Genomic DNA, 17,909 nt, shown 5'->3' on the forward strand with positions numbered 1-17,909 from the left:
CCAACTGTACGTTGCATGCTCAAGAGTAAGTTCGGCGCACAGCTTGGTCATATTACAACCGGAGGGCCGAAATGACAATGTGGTATACAAAGAGATCCTAAAACAAATAATTATTGGTATATTTTCCCTCAGTTTAAAAAGGTTTAATTTTCTTCTTAATAAAAATTTTAAGGCAGTACTTCGCCGCTGCGAAGCGCGGGTATTTTGCTAGTTATTTTATATAACTTATCCCCACCTTCCCTTCTATATCTATAACCTCAGGCAATTAGATGTAGTAAAAAGACAAGCAGGAGTTAAGTTACACATAAAATAATGTATTACTGATAATATTCATAAATAATAACAAAATGCAAAGTACATTTGAATATTGGCAACCATACAACCTGATTAAAATGGTGATGTGTAACACAGGTGGCACACAGACTTGTAGTTACTTAAAATGTCTCTAGTTAAGGCATCATTGGTGCTCAGCTTTCTTCAGAACAGGCCTCAAACCTGTTCAATATGTCTGCTGAGCTGTGCTCTTCATTGTGCTGTTCTTGTCAGTTCATGGTGTGATGGTTTTCATCAGTTGTTAACAAGAGAAAGATACTTCTTCATCATCACAGGTTAGCAAGAGAGCTGCTTCTTTCATCATGTGTTGGTTAGTAAGAGATGCTTCTTTCAGATGTTAGTAGGTGACAGATACTTCTACATCATCACAGGTTAGCAATAGAGAGAGAGAATGTGGTTAAGCAAGCAAATTTATAGGTTTTATGTCCAACCCCTACAGCCAATAGGACATTATGGTACTTAAAGGTCTCTGAGACAAGCCAATTCCAAACAGCCATACCTCAGACCGATAGGGGGAAATAGTACATCTTAACACCTGCAACCCAAAGACCATATGTTAAACTAACCTGGCTTTGTGTGGGGGATGAGAGAAAGACTTTAGAAAAGAAACACTTGCCAAATTGGTTTAAGACACATCCCCCAAATCCTGTCGTAAAATTACAAACAGACTTAGTCGTAAATGGGGGGCAAACATGAATGCCTCTCACCAAAGTAACACTAAATTACATTGCTTTGCCTAAATTATAAATAAAGACATACAAAACATTTATCAAGTTATATGCAAAATCTTACATCACAACACCATTACAATGGATTGCCTTGAAAGGGTGAGTTAGCACTGAGAGTGTCACGGGGTGAAATGGAGAGAGGATATGCAAAGTAGAAGTAATGACTGGGTGAGCGGTGTGAAGAGGTCAAGGCTGAATAACGCGGACATGACGGAAAACTTTTTTAATATAATAGAGAGAAATAAAATATAATGATCTCGTTTTTGATGATATACTATAACTAGGAAATGGGAGTGGGAAGGATAGTACGAAGTATATGTAAGTAATGAAATTGTTTTCTGAAGATTTTCTCTGAAAAAATTATATTTTTTGCATTTCAGGTTGGGAAGGCCCTCCACCACCAAGAGGTTGTGAAGTATTTGTGGGGAAGATACCTCGTGACATGTATGAGGATGAATTGGTTCCTGTTTTTGAAAGGGCTGGAAGAATTTATGAGTTCAGACTAATGATGGAGTTTAGTGGTGAAAATCGTGGTTATGCTTTTGTCATGTACACAACCAAAGATGCTGCCCAGAAAGCTATTCATATGTTGGATAATTTTGAGATTCGCCCAGGAAAATGTATAGGAGTTTGTGTCAGTCTGGATAACTGCAGGCTTTTTATAGGCTCAATTCCAAAAGAAAAGAAAAAAGAAGAAATCTTGGATGAGATGAAGAAGGTAACAGATGGTGTTGTGGATGTTATTGTCTATCCAAGTGCTACAGACAAAACAAAGAACAGAGGATTTGCTTTTGTAGAGTATGAGTCCCATAAAGCAGCTGCTATGGCAAGAAGAAAACTTATTCCTGGTGAGGCACTTTGCATGGTGATATTTTGAAAATCGTTCATATATCCCCTAAATCAAATAATGTTATTAGATCAATCACTATATGATAATGCAGACACAAAATATAAACTGTACATTTTTGTAATTCAGTTGTAATGAAAATTTAAAATCACACCCTATTACTAAAACTTTGTACAGGAAGAGTCTTTCACAGACCACACACATAAATACCAATATATGGATGTACACACAGAGGTACTTTTAGTAGTTGCCAGTGACTTTGAGATGAAGGAGAAGACTATAGAGTACTAGACAAAATCATATGTGAACAGATGAATTGTACAAACTACACAAGCAGTGAGTGAGTCTGGATTCAAATACACTTTTCTTCAACTGAGAGCCATTACTTTACTAAATTGCCCTCTTTTAGATAGTCATATTTGTTTTGTTCTTGGTTTAAAAAAAATTGTGCAGTTACCAAATTACATTTTATTTCAAACAAAATTTTAATGAACAGAAATATTATAACCCAACCATTTATCTGCCATCTTATATCAGAAAGCTTTTTTTGATTATATTGAATAAGTGTCATTCTGCACTAGGTTCTCCAATCTGATGTTTGGTATACAATTTAAAACATCTAAATGTTACTCTTTAAAAATCTAATTAATTTATTGCTGTGCATTCTTTTTAAATTTAGGTACTTTCCAACTATGGGGCCACACTATTCAGGTTGATTGGGCAGAACCAGAAAAAGATGTTGATGAGGAAACAATGCAGCGTGTAAAAGTCCTTTATGTAAGAAATTTGATGATTTCAACTACGGAAGAAACTATACGGATTGAATTTAGCAGATTTAAGCCTGGAGCTGTAGAACGGGTAAAAAAGCTTACAGACTATGCTTTTGTACACTTCTTCAATCGTGATGATGCTGTCACTGCTTTGCATGTCATGAATGGGAAGACAATTGATGGATCTAGCATTGAGGTGACTTTAGCTAAACCAGCTAACAAGGAAGGCAACAGAAGAAGTCATCAGAAAGGACAGGGCAGTCCTACCTCTGATGGGCTGTTGTTTCAAAGCAAAGAAAATGGGCATTCTGCCACTCCCACAAGGCCCCTTAACATACCCACGCGATTTAATAGTAATCATAATTCCAGTTCACAAGAAGTAGAAAGATGTATATTCCCATTTTACCCTGGAACTAATCTGTCAGCAATAAGTATGTATTCATTAAAGCCAAGTTACTTCTGCTCAGCAGTAACACTACTAGAGTATTACTGCAACAAAAATGGATGGGGGCCCCCAGAATATTATTTGTTTTCCACAGCAAGTCAAGATGGGAAGCTTCTTTTGATATACAAAGTTTTTGTTACTGGTGCTGGCAGTACTTTCATGCCAGATAAACTTTGTACTGTCCTGGAGGATGCCAAAGAGCTTGCAGCACAGAATGCCCTTTGGAGTTTAGGTAAGTGTATTTTTTAACATATAGGGGATCTTATTTATTTTATGCAAATATAACAGGGGAGGGTTGCAGTGGAAGACTTGCCTGGGGACCACTCATTAAAAATGTTGTACGGAATAGCAGCAAAGTCTGCTTTTGAAAAGGCTCTACCTACAGGGTTTCTTCCTAAAATCTGCTCCTAGTTTCATCCAGTTCCTGCTATTTAAATGTTTGTGGGTTTTCAGTGTCCCATTTCTGCTCATGTATTAGACAAATAGGTAAAAAACTTCAGAAGGACAGGGAAAGAGAAAGCAAAAGAACTGATCAAAAGACTTGACACCGAGGTAAAATAGAAAGCTGAAATTGCTATTATCAACTTCTTGGAGTGGCACAAGGTGGCTAACACTTAATTCATTTCTATATAGTAATAAGTGCCAGAAGAGACATACACATACGTAGACCACTGCAGGTACTTGGCCCTATACATTTGAGATGTGCTTCTGTCCGCTACAGTATCTTTCTGTCATTTTGACTATTGTATCACTATATGGTGTTCCAACAGCAAATTGAGTTTAAATAAGCATCGATGTCTCTTTATATACTATAGGTGCATCTCAATAAATTAGAATATCATCGAAAAGTTAATTTATTTCAGTGTTTCAGTTCATAAAGTAAAACTAATATATAGATTCATTACACACAATGTGATATATTTTAAGCGTTTATTTCTTTAAATTTTGTTGATTATGGCTTACAGGTAATGAAAACTCAAAAATCAGTATCTCAGAAAATTAGAATATTACATGAGACCAATAAAAAAAAATTTTAATACAGAAATGTTGGCCTATTGAAAAGTATGTCCATGTACACACTCAATACTTGCTCAGGGCTCCTTTTGCATGAATTACTGCATCAATGCAGCATGGCAGGAGATGATCAGCCTGTGGTACTGCTGATGTGTTACAGAAGCCCAGGATGCTTTGATAGCCGCCTTCAGCTTGTCTGCATTGTTGGGTCTGGTGTCTAGACAAGTCTAGTCTCTAGGGCTTTTTTATTGTGCAATTTCATATTGTTCCAGTTGATAGTACCCTGGACCCTGTGCACAGTAACAGATTGCCACATTTGAGATGATATTAACTGAGGGACAGAATAAGAAAGATGTCAGGGTTTATGGGATTTTAAAAAGGAATATTCAAAAAATTAGCAAATGTCATTACATGAAAACCTATAGTGATTAAGCACAAAGGGCTAAGCAAATGTCAAAGTAGAAACTAAATGAAAATCAAATCCAAGTAGTTTCTGATGTGTTTATATTATTTGTTTTATACAGAGTTGTACCTTTGAAGTTTGTCATTTCATAGTTTGGACACAGCATAATGAGCAAGGCTACCTTTTATAATGCAGACGTGGTGACATTACACACAATGCCTTTTATGAATAACCTGTATAGCACCACCTGGCACTTCCTTATAACCAAAATGGTGGTATCCATGTAAGACAGACCTACACAACATTGTCACAAAAACAATAGTAAAAAATAAAGACAATAAGAAATAGAAATATTTGAGATAAATTAAGCAAATTGCAGTAATAATGTGTTACTGACACCAGGACCTTTTTCTTTTTTATTAACATTAGTTACAATAACGGGCGCTAGAACAGTAGTGCATAAATATTAGTAGGAACAGTCTATATTAAATGGTTAGAGACCTTGACCTCATTGTTAGTTGTCTTAATTTTTTTTTGTCAAATATTTTTGCAAGAAGCCTAAAGTAAAATAATAATAAAAATAAAATAGAATCATATATTACAATACAGTAAGTTTAATTAATATTGCCTTAGTGTAAAACTTTGTAACAATCTGTAATACACAATATCTTGAGAAGATATTTAGGAAAAATTTTCTATTTTTTTTACCTCATGAAATGTTTCTATAAAATGTTATTATAGACAACATTTCTAGTAAATATTCTGAGTTTGGCAACAGTTTGCCTTGTTCAGGACCATCTACAACCTTGACAACAACATGGAAAACTTCTAACTCTTGATAATGCAACATATAACTGACTGTGGCTGAATACTGGTTCTGGCAAGTAAATGCCAACTTTTTCTAAGGTTTGCTGTTCTGAGTCTTTCTCTTTTAGCGCTTTTCCGACGTCATTTTCTTTTTCTTCAATCGATCTATTTGCTCATATTTTTCTTTGTTTTTCAGCCTTTCTTTTGTTGATGTTTACTTGTTGAGCTGACCGTTCTTCCAGGAGATGTTGCTTATATAGGATTTGATTGTCTGTGTCTTTTGTCCTACTTGACGTGTCCTTTTTTTTGGGTGGCATGTTGTTATTAGATATGTCCGTAATATTTTCTCTTATAGTAATACTGGCTTGTGTGTGGCTGTAATATGTGTCACTGTATTGTGTGCCTTTAATTTTCTCTCGCAGTAATACTGGTTTGTATTTCCGTAAAATGCCTGTAATTTTCTTTGACAGTAATACTGGCTTTGTTGTCCGTAATATGACTTTAATTTTCTGTCAGTGGGCAATCAGCAGAGTGTCCCCAGCAACTGATGTAATGTGTGGCATGCAGCTGATAATCGTGCCTGTGGTGTCTCCCCAGCAAGTACTGTGCAGTTCTCCAGCAAGTATTTTAATCTGTGGTGGCGTGCAGCTGATTATTGTATGTGTGGCATCTCCCCAGCAACGGATTTTATGTGCGCGGTCACGACTACCCAATCAGCACTCTCCCCAGCAATGATGTCCTTTATTTGCTTATCATGTGCAACCGTGGCAAGGCCATTCACTGTGTGCCCAGCTTCCAGTGTGTGTGCGTCCATGGTGCCGTGCGCATGGGCGGGGCATGGTGTGATGTGCGGCGTGGCCCCGCGCATGTGCACTTCACCAGAAGACACACACAGGGGTTTTATTAAAGAAGATGATTACTATACTATTTTGTCCACCAGATCTCAGCTGAAATTTTAAACGGACTGAAAATGCCTAGGACATTAAATCAGGACAAGTGTTCTAAATCAATCAATCAATCAACATTTATTTATATAGCACATATTCATACAAAAAAATGTAGCTCAAAGTGCTTTACAAAATGAATAGAGAAATAGAAGACACAATAAAAGATAAACATAAGTCAACATTAATTAACATAGAATAAGAGTAAGGTCCGATGGCCAGGGTGGACAGAAAAACAAAAAACTCCAAAGGCTGGAGAAAAAATAAAATCTGTAGGGGTTCCAGACCAAGAGACCGCCCAGTCCCCTCTGGGCAATCTACCTAACATAAATCAAACAGTCCTCTTTGTATTTAGCGTTTTCATAGAAGGACCTGATGATGATGGTCACGTAGACTTCTGGCTTTCAGTCCATCAATGTTGGTGCATCATGATGCTTTGAGTAGGTGGTGGTGGCGCAGGCCGCCACCACAAAGAAACCGGAAAAAGAAACAGAAGAGAGAGTAGGGGTCAGTACGGATTTTAGAGCCACCATGAATAGTTATTATGAAGAATTGAACATACAGAGTATCAGGATTAAGTTAAAGTGAAGTTATAAAAAGGCCATGTTAAAGTAATGTGTTTTCAGCAGTTTTTTAAAGTGCTCTACTGTATTTGCCTGGCGAATTCCTATTGGCAGGCTATTCCAGATTTTGGGTGCATAACAGCAGAAGGCCGCCTCACCACTTCTTTTAAGTTTAGCTTTTGGAATTATAAGGAGACACTCATTTGAAGATCTAAGGTTACGATTTGGAATATAACGTGTCAGGCATTCCGATATATAAGATGGAGCGAGATTATTTAAGGCTTTATAAACCATAAGCAGTATTTTAAAGTCAATCCTGAATGACACAGGCAACCAGTGTAGTGACATCAAAACTGGAGAAATGTGTTCGGATTTTCTTTTCCCAGTTAGGATTCTAGCAGCTGCATTCTGCACTCGTTGCAAATGATTTATGTCTTTTTTGGGTAGTCCTGAGAGGAGTGCGTTACAGTAATCTAGTCTACTGAAAACAAAAGCGTGAATTAATTTCTCAGCATCTTTCAATGATATAAGAGGTCTAACTTTAGCTATGTTTCTTAAGTGAAAAATGCTGTCCTAGTGGTCTGATGAATATGCGATTTAAAATTCAGATTACAGTCAACGGTTACCCCTAAATTTTTTACTTCCGTCTTAACTTTTAATCCTAGTGCATTAAGTTTATTTCTGATAACCTCATGAATCCATTATTGCCAATTACTAAAATTTCAGTTTTCTTTATTTAGTTTGAGAAAATTACTATTCATCCATTCAGAAATACCAGTAAGACATTGTGTTAGTGTATCGAAAGAGTCGGAGTCATCAGGTGCTATAGATAAGTACAGCTGTGTGTCATCAGCATAGCTGTGGTAGCTCACGTTGTAACCTGAGATAATCTGACCTAACGGAAGCATGTAGATTGAGAAAACAGCGGACCCAGGATAGAGCCTTGTGGAACACCATATCGGATATCATGTGTCTTTGAGATTTGATTACCACAACTCACAAAGAATTTTCTCCCTGCCAGGTAGGATTCAAACCAATTTAAGACACTGCCAGAGAGGCCCACCCATTGACTAAGGCGATTTCTAAGAATATTATGATCAATGGTGTCAAATGCAGCACTCAGATCTAAGAGGATGAGAACAGATAAATGGCCTCTGTCTGCATTTACCCGCAAGTCATTTACTACTTTAACAAGTGCAGTTTCTGTACTGTGATTTGTTCTGAAGCCTGACTGAAAGTATCAAGAATAGCATGTTTATTTAGGTGGTCATTTAACTGCATAATGACTGCCTTCTCTAGAATTTTACTTAAGAAGGGCAGGTTAGAAATGGGTCTAAAATTTTCAAAGGCAGAGGGGTCAAGATTATGTTTCTTAAGAAGGGGTTTAACTACAGCAGTCTTAAGACAGTCTGGAAAGACCCCGTATCTAATGACGAATTTACTATGTCCAGAATATTGTCAATTAGACGCCTGATATTTCTTTGAAAAACCTGGTTGGTATTGGGTCAAGGACGCAGGTGGAGGGTTTCAGTTGAGAGATTATACTATGTAATTCAGGTAAATCTATCCTGGTGAAAGCATTTAATTTGTTTATAATGGAGTACCGGGCTTTGGAGGTTCTGCAGTGTTGGGGAGATATACTATGTTATTTCTAATATCTTTAATTTTTGATTGAAAAATACAGCAATGTTCTCACAGGTTTCACTGGAAGTATTCTGGGGGCATTCCTTTGTGTTACCTGGGTTTAACAGACGGTCAATTGTTGAAAATAAGACTCTGGGATTACTAGCATTGTTATTTATAATATTAGAGAAATAGCAGCCTCTCAAGACGGACAGTGTTATTGTATTCTGTTATTTTAACTTTTAATATTTCATAGTGGATAGTTAGTTTAGTTTTCCTCCATTTACGCTCAGCTCTACGACATGTTCTTTTAAATCAGACACTCTTTGGGTCTTCCATGGAATAACAATGCTAGAGGATTTTTTAACTGTCTTTTCAGGTGCAACTATGTCAACAGCAGTTCTTACTTTAGAATTAAAGTTTTCCACTTTACTATTTACATTATCCTCGCTATTATAGCTGGCATTATAAACGGACTGATTGCTTAGAATAGTTGTAAGTTTTAAAGCTGCTGATGAGTCAAAGAAGCGTTTTTTAACAAAATGCTTCTCATGAGCGTTTTCTATCTTTATTTCTATATTAAATAGTAGAAGGAAATGGTCTGATAGACCGATATCAGTGACCTGCTTTATATCAACTTTAAGTCCTTTAGTAATCACTAAGTCTAACGTATGACCTGCTTTATGTGTAGGCTGATTTACGAGCTGCCTCAAATCAAAAGAGTCCAGGAGGTTCATGAATTCCTTTACCTTTTGGTCACACTGATTGTCGACATGAAAGTTAAAGTCGCCACTATTAAGAGTGTCATAGTTTGTAACTAAAATTGACATTAAGTCAGAGAATTCCTCAAGGAAAGACGCGTTATATTTAGGAGGTCTATACACGGATAATACGAGAACGTGAGAATCTCCATGAATAACAACGGCGAGATACTCAAAGGACTTAAATTTACCAAAACTAACATCTTTACATTTTAATCGCTCGAGTAAATGTTTGCCAAACCGCCCCTTTTTCCCTGGCGGTCGCACGAGTAAAACTGTAATCCGGGCGCAGATTCATTAAAACTGCCGCCCATTGAATTAAGCCATGTTTCATTTAGCGCAATAAAATCAATGTTTCTATCACTAATAAGATCGTTTATAAAAAATGTCTTGTTAGTTAAAGCTCTAACATTTAATAGTGCCATATTTAATGTTTCTGAAGGGCAGAGCTGAATTTTATGCGTGTTATCGGTAATCGGAACAAAAATTAAGTTATTTTTGTTAACGCCTCTGTGTGTACTTTTTATGTAATCTACAATCCGTTTTTATAGTCTTAATGCAGTGTTGATCTGAAGTAGTAATTTCAATTAAATTATTGGTGTTTTGCCGCACTGCCTAGATTTTTACGTGCATTAAGATTTGTTATTAGATTATTAATGATGTGCACTTTAACGGAAGACTCTGTTAAGCCATTATGTCCTATCAAACCAGTAGCATTACGTAAGGGGTTAGCAGTAGAAGTAGACAGTCAAGATAGACGAATTACCTTAGCGATGTTTTCGGAGAGGACCCGGGCGCCAAATCTATTCGGATGCAGTCCATCCCGCTTGAAGAAGCGCCTTTCCCAAAAAGATCCCAGTTGTCTATAAACCCGATGTCTTGATTCTCGCAGAAGCCTCTCAGCCAGTTGTTTAAACCCAGCAGACGACTGTAGTATTCATGCGATCGTCTGACGAGAGGTAGTGGACCCGAGATGAAGATTTTTGCGGATGGGGTCTCTCCTTCGTGTCTTCAACTAGTGCTGCGAAGTCAGCCTTGAGAACCTCTGACTCTCGGTGCCTTATGTCGTTTACGCCGGCATGTAGAATGATGGATCCAATTGCCCTCTTGTGCTTCTGGTAGAAGGTCGGCGCTCGCCTCATCACATCTCGAACTCGAGCACCGGGAAAACAAGAAACAAAGGATTTTTGATTAGGGCATGTGATATTCAGGTTTCGTACAATGGAATCACCTACCACGATTACATCACCCGGGGTTGAAGGCAGACTGGGGACGCGGAGAGGGTCGAATCGATTTTGGATTTGAATGCTCGCCTGTGCCGCTGGAGGTGTTCTAGCCTTGAACCCCCGCCTGCAAAGCTGAAACCCGTCGAGGTCTTCATCAGCGTTGTCGTTGTTCCTACGAGGCGCGGGGGTGAAGCTTACTTGCCCTTGGACTTGAGCGGCACGAGGTGGGGTTGATGTTACGCCGACTTCAGTTGTTTGGTGTGGTTTGTCCAGCAGCCGAGTCTTCAAGTCTCTGAGGTACCTTCGTCTAGACAGGAGTTTCTGAATCTGTTTGTCGAGTGCCTGGAGTTCCTCGACAACGATGGCAACGCGATTCATCTCACTGTCGGCCATTGTCTGCTTCTACTTCCGCTTCCGCTTCGTCACCTAGGAAAGAAAGAGAGAAAGTTATGGAAACAGTAATGTGGAAACAGTACGTAATTCTAAGGGAAACTGACACCCTTCTGTGCTGATGTAATTTTTCCCCGCATAAGCATATTACAGTAAAGCACAGTTTGCTTTGTTTTGTCTGTATATACAGTTTTTTGCAAGTTATTCTGTATTATTTCACACAGTCTATAAAACAATCATATAATTGCATCCCTTGCACAAAAACTGTTTAAATGCATTCCATTTTCATAACAATCATCATGACATGAATCATCAAAATGTTAACAGTATATTATCCCCATAATGAGTTTGTTTAGTCCTTTTGCCAGAACCATTAAGTGGTGGCCTTCCTGAACTTGCCACTTTCTGCTAGTGTTCATTTTGCAAATGCTTCTCATAGAAAGGCATGATTTTTTTTCAGATATACCAAAAATAACTTGTCCATAAAAAATATTAGAAGCAACTGTAGAGCATGTCCATTTCTCTTTCCTTTCTCGGCAAAGTAAAAAAGTAAGGATTTTTTTTTTACCTTTTGTCTATTTCTGAATACCATATTTTGTAATTGAGGATGCATATATATATATTTCCAGGTTGTTTATTTATAAAGCAGTGAACCTGAGGTAAGCTGCTGTTAAAAGTATAAATGAAAGAATAAATTGGTCTGGAGAAAGCAAATGTGTGTTTGCTGGCAGGCATTCTTGCTATTGAAAACATTTCATTAAAGACTTGGCCTATCTTGCCTTTGATGCTGCAGAAATAGGCACCAGTTCATGAAAACTAAGTGATTAAAAAGTAAGGTTTATCATAGACGTATGAATGAATTTAGGAGTACATCCTTCACTGCATTGTCTGGAACTTTTAAGTCAAAGTATCCTGCTGTTTTCCCAACATTGAAGTTTAGCTGTACCATTTTACAGTCTGCAGTGCAGCTGTAAAGTTGTGGAACAAGAGAGGTAGGAAGAACAGTGGCACCATAGGCATAGACAGTGTTACTGCTGATGGAGTGTCTCTCTCTGAATTAAACATACCTTGATGATGAGTTTTTTGTGGCCGTAACCATTTTCACTCATAGTTTCAACTGTTTGCATAGTGAACAATCAACAGTTAGTAATAACATAATAAATAATGAAATCAAATATTTGTAAGGCATCACAGATTAATAGGAGAAAGGTAAGGAAGCAAACTAAGTTTTTGGTCAGCCTAACCATAGCCACAGAGGGATACAGTAGTCAGCAAGGAAAGGACCTTTTTCCGAGCAATATTCCCATTAGACTACTTCAACTATTGTGAAGAGTTTAGGATGTAGTTTACCCTGGAGCTCATGCAAATAAAAAGTAGTGAGTATGTTTCACTCAGCCATCCATACCATGCTCAAAGAACACTTTAAGAGATACCATGCCAAATTAGTTTTACAAATCCATACAGCATATAATTACACACTCAACATGCTGTAAACCTCTCTGAAAGCATTCATAAATATTTAATTTACTAAGGAAAATAAAGTGTCACATCAATTTTATACATTTTATTTTTGAAAAAAAGGATTTTTTTCATTATAGTTATTTTGCTGTTCTCCTTCCCACTGTCTCTGCTAAATATTAATCTCTTTCTAACATACACTGAACCCACAGAAGGCTGAAGCTTATCCTGACAGTATCAGGCACAAGGTAGGAAACAATCCTGGATGGGATTCCTGTTCATCAGAGGACTTGCATTCAAACTGAGAGAGTTTAAAAGAGCTAACTAACTTGACCTGCATCACTAAGGAATATGGAAGAAATGTTCATGGAGAATATGTGAATACAATGCAAATTCATACATAAAGTGTGGGAGTCGGATTTGAATGTAATTTCATAGAAACCTAAAAGCAGTTCCAGTTTATTTAATTTGTGTTGTCACCTTTTACTGTAACATCGAAGGAGAATGAAATTGGACAGAGAACAGATAAGAAGCCACCTTGAACTTGTTGCTACTGAATTGACCAATTTTACTAGCGGATTTACACACTTGGCAGTGACAGTAGGTTTACATAATAGAAGGGGAATATTCACTTAACATAAGTCAAGTGCAACCACCAAAAATCATACTGGATACCCATGTTATATGCTGCCCCTGTTCCTCTGTGATTTTGTTATTTTTTTCAAATCTTATTTTATGTTTGAGTCATGCAAAAATGTATTTAACTGGTATATCCTTATTACTGAACTTATTAAGGATTTAAATATCTAAAATAATATCTTAAAATAACTATCATGAGCCTCAGCTTTAGAAATGAATGCATTTCATTAACTTTTGGAGTGTTTTGTATTTCAGGAATGTTTATAACATTCTTATGAAAACTGGGAGAGTATTTTTATAAATGAAAAATGTGCAATGCACTATGTGAGTGTAGGGATTAGTGTGCTCATTTCTCTGGGTATTATGCAGAACCTGTTCTTCCTTCTGTGGTAATCACCATTTCTTTATCGGTGCAGTTTTAAGATATTTGAGCCTTTTCCCAGATTTCACTGAATATTTGCAAGATAATATAAAATTTAGAAAGATGACATTGTCAAAAACACTGTACATTAATCTCATGCACATATCAAAATAACCATGTCTTGTAATGCACAATATTACATTTTAGTTAGTAACTGTACGTTTAAAACAGCAGAACATTGACCAGCATTCTGTTAAAAGGTCATTTAATTTCCATTTTATAGTTTTGAAACCATCTTTTGGTCAATTTTTACAAAATAGTAGGATTGAGAACAAATCAACCCCCACCCCTAGTTTTGAAACCATATTAACACTAGAATTACCAGAGCCTACGAAAAAACTCGTAATTCCGTCCCACCTTAAATCGCTTCTTAAAATCGTTCACAGCTCTCCACCAGCATCTTTTGTCATCTAAATGTGCTGATAAAAATCAGGCTGCAAGCAGCCGGCTATTCCGTCCCCCCACCGACTTAGAACGGGCACAAACCTCTCCCAGCTCATGCCTTGATTGATTATCTGGGAGTGAAGTGGAGTTTTAGAGTGGAAAGAATAGATCATTATTTGGAATACACGCATTTCACGTGTGTTCCGTTTCTACAGTAATCCGTGTAAACACATTTTTAAAACAGAAACGTTTTTCATATTGTAGTAAATGACAAAATATAAGCATAAACTATATAATGTATGAAGCCTGAAGTCCAAATATCAAACACTTCCACAAAAGGTACACATATAATAGAACAAGTATGCTTTTATTCAAAAATATAACTGCAGAAAAAAGCCACCTTAGCATGCCATATTGACACATACTTACTACAGCTACCATGGTAGCGTAATGGTATCAGCCACTGACTAGTATCCAAAAGGTCATGATTTCGATCCCACATGGTTCAATTTTGAGAAGTAAACTGCTCTTATTCTTACTATTTTAGAATAAAAACACGCATTTGATTTCAGTGTGTAACAGCCAGTAATTTATGATACTTGTAAAGGTTAGTTTTTTTTTTTTTTCACTTTTCATTCTCAGTCTCAGTCGTGTTCAGGATCCTTCCCTACCCCCCATCTGAGATTGCTGTTTTCACATAAAGATGCGCTGTAGCTCTGCAGCGTACTTGTGACTGCATTCTCGTACCAATGCTTGCGAACTGAAGTGCCTGCGTGCACTTTTTGTGGCATTACGTCCTATTTTTTGAGCATGCCCGTGTCGCTCAAACACAGGAACATATGTTGGTGTACAAGTATAACAAAACAAGTGCACTTTTATTCTAGACTATAAGTGAAGAAAAAAATAAAGCAAGTTACAGTAGGCGGTTGATACGACAGCTTGCATGGTGCAATGCTAAGAACTGCTGATTTCCGATCCGTGCTATATAAAATCATCACATTCAAATATTAACAATTTCCACACACCCTTCCTACATTCACGACATGTGTACTTGTTGCAGTGTACACATCTCTCTGTGCTATGGTTCCTATTACACTGAATGAGCACCTGACATTGTACTTTCTTCCCTATATAAATAACATTCGAGTAGTAGCGTCTCCAAATAAATCACATTTGAGTATAGCGCGTCTCCAAATAAATCACATTTGAGTTATAGCGCATCTTTATGTGAAAACAGCATTGTCAGATCGGGTTTGAATATGCGCCCGATCTGACGCTGTTCGTTTTCAACTCATATTGCATGTACTGTGCGTTGAAACTGCTGCACTGAATAAGCTGACGCCTTCTGTAACAGCGTCAGCGTGTATTCAAACCCGATCTGACACTGTTTGTTTTCAAATAATATTGCATTAGTGCGATGATGTTTTTACATATATTGTCTCTTTCATTCATCTTGCGGTTTGTAATCAGTGACCGCGTGTTTTTTCCCCGATCTTGCCAGTTCGCACATGTTGCTGTATGGTGCTGTTTCTTTTGTACTTCAGGATATGCAGAGGACAGAATAGTACAGAGCAGTAAGTTCAGCGCTATATGCAATCAGACAGACAAACAGGCAGAGAAGGCACTAGATCTATAAATAAACAGGGAAGGCACTGTATAATAGATATATAAAAATATATAAGGGGATAGATATATAGATAGGTAGGAAGGAAAGGCTCCCCATGGGCTCACCACCTATGGGACGGGCCAAGGAGGTTGGGTGCAGTGTGAGTTGGGTGGTGGCCGAAGGCGGGGACCTTGGCGGTCTGATCCTCGGCTACAGAAACTGGCTCTTGGGACGTGGAATGTCACCTCTCTGAAAGGGAAGGAGCCTGAGCTAGTGCGCGAGGTCGAGAGGTTCCGGCTAGATATAGTCGGACTCACCTCGACGCACAGCTTGGACTCTGGAACCAATCTCCTTGAGAGGGGCTGGACTCTCTACCACTCTGGAGTTGCCCGGTGAGAGGCGCCGAGCAGGTGTGGGCATACTTATTGCCCCCCGACTTGGAGCCTGTGCATTGGGGTTTACCCCGGTGGACGAGAGGGTGGCCTCCCTCCGCCTTCGGTTGGGGGGAAGGGTCCTGACTGTTGTTTGTGCATATGCGCCGAGCGGCAGTTTGGAGTATCCATCCTTTTTGGAGTCTCTGGAGGGGTTGCTAGAGGGCATACCTTTTGGGGATTTCCTCGTTTTGCTGGGAGACTTCAATGCTCACGGGCAATGACAGTGAGACCTGGAAGGGCGTGATTGGGAGGAATGGCCCCGATCTGAACCCGGCGTGTTTTTTGTTATTGGACTTCTGTGCTCGGCATGGATTGTCCATAACGAACACCATGTTCAAGCATAAGGGTGTTCATATGTGCACTTGGCACCAGGACACCCTAGGCCTCAGGTCGATGATCGACTTTGTGGTCGTGTCATCGGACTTGCGCCATATGTCTTGGACACTCGGGTGAAGAGAGGGGCTGTCAACTGATCACCACCTGGTGGTGAGTTGGCTTCATGGTGGGGAAGATGCCGTCAGACCTGGTAGGCCCAAACGTGTTGTGAGGGTCTGCTGGGAACGGCTGGCAGAGTCCCCTGTCAGAAGTAGCTTCAACTCCCACCTCCGCAGAACTTCAACCACGCCCCGAGGGAGGTGGGGACATTGAGTCCAATGGGCCATGTTCCGTGCCTCTATTGTTGAGGCGGCTGACCGGAGCTGTGGCCGCAAGGTGGTCGGTGCCTGTCGTGGCGGCAATCCCCAACCCGTTGGTGGACACCGCGTGAGGGATGCCGTCAAGCTGAAGAAGGAGTCCTATAGGACTTTTTGTCCTGTGGGTCTCTGGAGGCAGCTGATAGGTACGGCAGGCCAAGCGAACGCTTCGTGTTGCTGAGGCAAAACTCGGGCATGGGAGGAGTTTGGAGAGGCCATGGAGAACGACTTCGGACGGCTTCGAGGAGATTCTGGTCCACCGTCCGCGCCTCAGGAGGGGAGCAGTGCAGTGTCAACACCGTATATGGTGGGGATGGTGCGCTGCTGACCTCACTGACGCTGGGTCGGTGGGAGGAGTACTCAAGACCTCCTCAATCCCACTAACATGCCTTCCAATGAGGAAGCAGAGCCTGGGGACTCTGAGGTGGGCTCTCCCATCTCTGGGACTGAAGTCACCGAGGTGGTCAAAAACTCCTTGGTGGCAGGGCCCCGGGTGGATGAGATACCCGAGTTCCTTAAGGCTCTGGATGTTGTAGGACTGTCTTGGTTGACACGCCTCTGCAACATCGCATGGACATCGGGACAGTGCCTCTGGATTGGCAGACCGGGGTGGTGGTCCCCTCTTTAAAAGGGGACCGGAGGGTGTGTTCCAACTATAGAGGGATCACACCTCAGCCTCCCTGGAAAAGTCTATTCGGGGTTCTGGAGAGGAGGGTCCGCCGGATAGTCGAACCTCGGATTCAGGAGGAACAGTGTGGTTTTCGCCCTGGTCGCGGAACAGTGGACCAGCTCTTCACCCTTAGCAGAGTCCTGAGGGTGCATGGGAGTTTGCCCGACCGGTCTACATGTGTTTTGTGGACTTGGAAAAGGCATTCGACCGTCCCTCGGGAATCCTGTGGGGTGCTCGGGAGTATGGGGTACCGACCCCTGATAAGAGCTGTTCGGTCTCTGTACAACCGTGTCAGAGCTTGGTCCGCATTGCCGCAGTAAGTCGAGCCCGCTTCCAGTGAGAGTTGGACTCGCCAGGGCTGCCCTTTGTCACCATTCTGTTCATAACTTTATGGACAGAATTTCTAGGCGCAGCCAGGGTGTTGAAGGGGTCGGTTTGGTGGACTCAGGATTGGGTCACTGCTTTTGCAGATGATGTTGTCCTGTTTGCTTCATCAGGCCGTGATCTTCAGCTCTCTGGATCGGTTCGCAGCTGAGTGTGAAGCGGCTGGGATGAGAATCAGCACCTCAAATCCGAGCATGGTCCTCAGCCGGAAAAGGGTGGAGTGCCCTCTCAGGGTTGGGGAGAGATCCTGCCCCAAGTGGAGGAGTTCAAGTATCTCGGGTCTTGTTCACGAGTGAGGGAAGAATGGAGCGTGAGATCGACAGGCGGATCGGAAAAAGGAGCTGAGCCGTCAAGGCAAAAGCTCTCA

At 40.0% G+C, this 17,909-nt stretch overlaps 1 protein-coding gene across 3 annotated transcripts in view; it reads left to right on the forward strand.

Moving 5' to 3' along the window:
* Positions 1-17,909, forward strand: part of rbm46 (RNA binding motif protein 46) — a 67,992-nt gene that overhangs the window by 13,557 nt on the left and 36,526 nt on the right. For 2 of the 3 annotated variants that reach the window (XM_039752725.1, XM_039752724.1), the window contains exons 2-3: positions 1,442-1,909; positions 2,588-3,355. In XM_039752725.1, the coding sequence (XP_039608659.1) occupies positions 1,442-1,909; positions 2,588-3,355 (1,236 nt within the window). Of the gene's footprint in view, positions 1-1,441; positions 1,910-2,587; positions 3,356-7,462; positions 7,476-17,909 lie in introns of all 3 variants that reach the window. The other variant, XM_039752726.1, reaches the window with a different exon arrangement.

This window comes from Polypterus senegalus, chromosome 4 (assembly GCF_016835505.1).
Source record: "Polypterus senegalus isolate Bchr_013 chromosome 4, ASM1683550v1, whole genome shotgun sequence".
Lineage (NCBI taxonomy): Eukaryota > Metazoa > Chordata > Cladistia > Polypteriformes > Polypteridae > Polypterus > Polypterus senegalus.